Here is a 6,000-nt window from a genome sequence, read left to right on the forward strand (position 1 = left end):
GGTACATGATTGCTGGAAAAACCATAGCTTTTGACTATATGGACCTTTGTTGGCAAAGTGATATATCTGCTTTTTAATACACTGTCTAGGTTTGTCATAGCTTTCCTTCCAAGGAGCACACATCTTTTAATTTCATGGCTGCAGTCACTGTCCATAGTGAAAGAAAATGAAGTCTGGGAATCAAGAAAATAATGTGTCAGTGCTTTCACTTTTTCCCCTTCTATTTGCCATGAAGTGATGGGACTGGATGCCATGATCTTAGTTTTTTGAATGTGGGGTTTCAAGCCAGTCTTTTTAGTCTCCTCTTTCATCATCATCAAGAGGCTCTTTATGTCTTCTTCACTTTCTGGCATTGAAGTGGTGGTATCTGCATATCTGTGGTTGATATTTCTCCTGGCAGTCTTGATTCCAGCTTGTAATTTATCCAGCCTGTCATTTCTCATGATGTACTCTGAATATAAATTAAATAAGCAGTGTGACAATATACAGTCTTGTCGTACTCCCTTACCAACTTTGAACCAGTCTATTGTTCCATGTGTGGTACTAAATTTTGCTTCTTGACCTCCATACAGGTTTCTCAAGAGGCAGGTCAGGTGGTCTGGTATTCCCATCTCTTTCAGAATTTTCCACAGTTTATTGTGATCTACACAGTCAAAGGCTTTACCGTAGTCAGTAAAGCAGATTTTTTTTTTTCTCTGAAATTCCCTTGCTTTCTCTATGATCCAAAGAATGTTGGCAATTTGACTTCTGGTTCCTCTGCCTTTTCTAAATCTAGCTTGTATCTCCAGAAGTTCTCAGCTCACATTCTGCTGAAGCCTAGATTGAAGGATTTTGAGCATAACCTTGCATCATTATCCTAAATTAGAATAAAAAGTCTTGAATTCTAGTTGTAGTTCAGCCATTGGCTATCCAACATTGGACAGATCCCTTCCTCTTATCTAGCTCATTTTTTTCTCAGGGAAATGGGCATACTTTTAATTGGTCATCCCCTTGCACAATTTTTATAAAAGAAAAATACCAGGTAAACAGGAAAAGGAATTTTAAAATTATAATACCATATATAAACAGGTTTATAGTATAGTACAGGTTAGCAGACTAACTGGCACAGAGTATAGGCTTGAAATAAATATTAAAGAAGTCACATATCCAAGTTATTATGGCTTTTCATAGATTCATAGAATCAAAGACAATCTTATACTGTCCTCTTACATGTAAGGCCTAGCAAGCGTCCCTCTGCTTGCTAATGGCAAATCTGCCATAAGATTTAAAAATCCTGACTCCTGTCCTGGCTCATATATGGCACCGTTTTGGACCACTGCTTCTTATTGGAGGGTCCACGCAGCAGATGTGTTTGACTTTCTAAACCATTGCTGCCATTTTGAATACTCTTCTGTGGGAGAAGAGAAATGTTTTTGCTCTCATATGTTGATTTGGGTAATGAAAAATGCGGAGAAAGTAAAATTATTCTCCTCATGTACCTTTCAAAGTAATCTGGAGGTTTTCTTGAAGTGTAGTTTTAATTTAGTTTTAATCATCTCTCCTTCCGCATTTCATCATACCTTCTGTCCGGAGCTCTCACCCAGCTGCTTGCTGGTTCTCTGGGTTGAAGTGTGGTTTTGTTCTGGCCTCCCTGCCTACTGTGCTTTGGCTTCTCCATGTAGAGCTTAGTTTCTGTACCATCTCAGCCCTGGAGTAGGGCTCATTTATAAAAATAAACCTCTGACACCAAGTATTCATCCAGTTAGGCGACTTGAGTGCATATATTTTGGGGGAGACTGTTTATAGTAAGGGGTCAATTGCATAGCTCACAGCTTTCTTCTGTTTTGCCAGCATCTGTTTTTTTTTTTAAGGTTCTGTTTCTTTTTGTTATCTCTATCTCAGATTATCTCAAGAGTTTTAAATGCCTTCCTTTGTAGTTGACAAAGTCTTTTAGTTCTCCTGTAAGAAAACTTTGCAAGAGCCAACACAAAGACACAGGTTAAGAGTAGGGGGTTGAGAGATATGAACTACCAGTCTATAAATAAATAAGTCACAGGGATGTAATATGCAGCATGGGGGATATACGCAATATTTTATAATAATTTTGTACTTTGTGTAGTGTATTAAAATATCAAGATGCTATCTATATGTTTTATACCTGAAACTAATATATGTAAACTATATTTTAATGAGTAAAAATGTGAAATAAAGTATCATGCAAATATAACAAAAAAGAATATGGGGATTAGTTAATTTTATCAAGTTATTTTTTATTGCAGTGATTAAGAGAAATTTTGGTGCTACTTTGTAACTAATATTCCATTTTGATTTATAAGCCCTTATTTTCTTATGATCATACTAATGCAAGTGTTTGCAGCCTTATAAGTCAGATCATTCATTTTAGGTTTTATTTTGTCAGTGATGTAATATCCAGCATAAACTATATTAAATGATAAAACTTCAAGGTTGATTTAACCTAGCAGTTGAACAAAGTCAAAAATGATAATTTTCATGTGTGGGTGGCCCCTCTCAAAACGGTGGGTACTATTTGCCAGTATTACATCTTTATTGGCTACATTCAAGAGTATTGTTTCTCTCTCAACTTTAAAATTAAAACTCTGGATTGAATGCTGATGAGATGATTTATGTCATATGCTTAAAATTTTGATTCAAATCACTATGATTAAGTGGATCAGATAATGTTGATCAGTTTAGACCAATAAATGTCCATGAGTGGATCTAAGAACTCACTTTGTCCATATGGTTCAGTATAGGTTGGGGGTTATTTCCCAACAAAAATCTTAGGATTGAGAGGGTGTTGGGTAAGAGACCAGTAATTATCAACTATCCCGTATGGAAAGTTTCTTTCCTCAAACTGTGTGAATTCTAAAATGAGAAAGCCTAGTATTTGAATGTTACTTAAATATATATATGTATGTGTGTGTGTGTGTCTGTGAACTACAAATCGGCACTTGCCAGGGGTGCTTGCCATCCCCTCTAAAAGGGTTACGTCACGAGCTGCTGCAGCTGCTGCCCTTGAATACCCTCTGAGAGGAGTGGGGTGGAGAGCAGAAACGAGGCGCTCTGTGCTTGGGGGAGAGACTGGCCGGGCAGGTCTTCAGATTGTTCGCTGTTCTCAAGAGCCAATTCTATGAGCCCACATCGTGTATCTCCCCATATCTAGAAAAGCACTAAAATCCTTCATTGTGACAACTGTTTCTCATGACTAGTGAAGCTTCATGAGATTAGTAGAAACCTTCTGGAAAAATATGTGCTTGATGGCATGTATTTCCCTTCACCAAAATCACATGCGTACTGACCTTTCCCCTCTGCCTCTTTGGAGCAGTCTCCCAGAGCTATCTGAGGTGCTGTTTCCTAGGCTGCAGCCTTCATTTTGCCCCAGATGAAACTTAACTTGCAACTTTGACATGGTTCACTTTTTTAAGTCGACGTATTGTTTGCCCTCTTTCAGATGCAGGGACAGTCAGTATTGAATATTGTCAATTATAAACCAAATCCAGTTTCCCTGTTTCTAGACTGTAAGTAACAATTATTGCTGCTTACTGAATAGTGACTGCTCTCAGTCTTCTGGGTTCAAAGTAGGCTTGACCTTTGTGGCCCTCTGTAGTTGGATGAGACCCTGTGACTAGGTCTGACCTATATATATATTTTTGTTTGTTTGTTTGTTTGGTTTTCAGTGAATTTTTAATGGAAGTGACATGTATCACTGTTGGGCCAGGCGATATAAATGCCAGAGCTGAGCCAGACCTTATAAATGTCAGTGAAAGACTCTTAAGATTTTTTTCTCTCTTATCACAGCATCTGGCATAGATCCAGGGAGGATCTCAGTTTAAGGACAAAGAGGAGGTACTGAGCAGAGCTACCAGCTGAGCCATGGTGGACCTAGAAAATGGGTAAGAAATAAAACTTTGTTGTTGAAGCCGCTGAGAGCTGAGAATTGACTGCTGAGTTGAGTCTGTCTTACCCTACATATATTAATCTAGTTTTGGCCTGGCATATTGTCACTCAGAGGGAGAGGGGCTGCATTTCCCAGTCCTGGCCATGTGGGAGCTTTTAGTTGCAATATGTGGAATATTTAGTTGTGGCATGCAAACTCTTAGTTGTGGCATGTGGGGTCTAGTTTCCTGACCAGGGATTGAACCCAGGCCCCCTGCATTGAGCACGTGGAGTCTTAGCCACTGGACCACCGAGGAAGTGTCAGCTTCTATATTCTTTAAATCCTTGCCTTTAAGGTGTTTACGGACGTAGTCTGTTCTTCACCCTAACAAATATATCAATTGGGTAGAATAATATTCAGGGTGAAGGAGAGGGATGTTAAGATTACAATGCATGGTACTTCCTGGGAACTTGCTTATTATTTAATAGTAAAATTAAGAAATATGAAAATTAAGAATTTAGAGGAAACTTAAGCAGAATAGGGTTGATGCATCATGTTATGGTGAGAGGATCCTGCACTTTGAAGGTAGTCAGGCACAAAGTGAGACTGAGTTTAGACTCCATTACCTGCTAATTATATGATGTTGGGTGAGTGATTATAAAATGTACAATGATGGTGATGATTCTGTAAGTTATCTAGAGAAGTTTATGACAAATAATGGCCCTTCAGTTGATGTTCTGTTGTTGGTATTAATTCAAAGTAGTTTGCATAAGCAGTGAAATTTCAAAGGATACATTTGCAAGGGGCAAGGAAAGTAGGGAATGTTTCCTGTGTATGATGGGAAGGAAACTAAAATTTGAAAGCTATAAATGATTTGCCCTAGGAGAGGAGGTGGGTGAGTTGAGACAAAGTTTAAACAGGTGTGTAGGAGGCCAGGGTGAAATGGACATAGGATAAATGGGGCATGGAGGAGATGGGATGAAGTACAGCAGAAAAGATAGAGAAGAGAGGTTTGAGAAGTTAATTCTCTCATTGCTAGCATATAGCAGAGTCAAGGATAGATTCATTTGGGAAGACATGAAAGATATCATTTTGGGACCCTCTTTGTTGGGAAAAAGAATCTAAGATTACAGATACAAATTTAGGCACTGCAGCAGGTCTGGGATCCATTCTCCCTTTCCAGGAAAAGGGGATGCTCCTAGGAGAGGAAGAAGGTGACTTCATCAAATTTCAGTGTAAACTTCTTAGTAACAGATCTCCTAGCAAGTGAGCCAGTGGTATTTGCTATTATAAAATTTACTATCTTTGGAATATTTTAGTTCTCTAGGATTGCTTGCAGAAGACAGACTTTTGTGGGATGGCTCTGGGGAAAATGTCATGTTAACTGTGTGTAGCTATTTAAGTGGGCTTCCCAGGTGGCACCTTGGGAAAGAAGCCGCCTGCCAGTGCAGGAGACGTAAGAGATGCGTGTTGATCCCTGGGTCAGGAACATCCTCTGGAGGAGGGCATGGCAACCCACTCCAGTATCTTGCTGGGAGAATCCTATGAACAGAGAAGCCTGGCGGGCTGTGGTCCATAGTGTTGCAAAGAGTCAGATACAAATGAAGCAATTTAGCATAGCGACTAAGTATAAAATGAAAATGTTTTAATGACAGGAATGCTTGCTTCTGTGTAAAGGGTGTGGCTATACATATCATTTAGAGATTTCATATATTAATTTCATAGTCCCAGAACACATCTGGGGGCCTTCCTTGGAGGCCCTGGATCTTTCCCTTGTTTTCCTGAGCATCATGATTACTTGAATTCTTTAAATTGCTAGTAATGTTTGCAAATGGCTAAGATCACTGATCTATGTGAGTCTAATTTAACAATATGATTTTTCACACGTTATGTGCATGGTTGTATTTCATACCTAAAAATCTCAATAGCTAAGGCGTTTATTGTTGTTTTTATCATTTTGGCAAAAAATAAGATGGGGAAGTATGATGAAGACTTGATGCCAAGTTAGTGGCCTGTCAGTCTTTGAAATGGTAAAAAAATAAACCCACTGCATATTACTGGAATAAATCTTAATCAGTGGAATTTGTAGAAAAATCCCTCTATATGCGGGGGAAACAGCTACA

The 6,000-nt window shown here is 38.8% G+C and overlaps 1 protein-coding gene across 1 annotated transcript in view; it reads left to right on the plus strand.

The window, feature by feature from the left end:
* Positions 1 to 3,848, plus strand: part of C32H8orf48 (chromosome 32 C8orf48 homolog) — a 132,659-nt gene extending 128,811 nt beyond the window's left edge. Inside the window, exon 2 of the mRNA XM_020878470.2 lies at positions 3,799 to 3,848. Within this exon, the coding sequence (XP_020734129.2) occupies positions 3,799 to 3,833 (35 nt within the window). The 3' untranslated portion in view covers positions 3,834 to 3,848. The remainder of the gene's footprint in view (positions 1 to 3,798) is intronic.
* The last annotated feature ends 2,152 nt before the right edge of the window (positions 3,849 to 6,000 follow it).

This window comes from Odocoileus virginianus, chromosome 32, assembly GCF_023699985.2.
Source record: "Odocoileus virginianus isolate 20LAN1187 ecotype Illinois chromosome 32, Ovbor_1.2, whole genome shotgun sequence".
Taxonomy (NCBI): domain Eukaryota; kingdom Metazoa; phylum Chordata; class Mammalia; order Artiodactyla; family Cervidae; genus Odocoileus; species Odocoileus virginianus.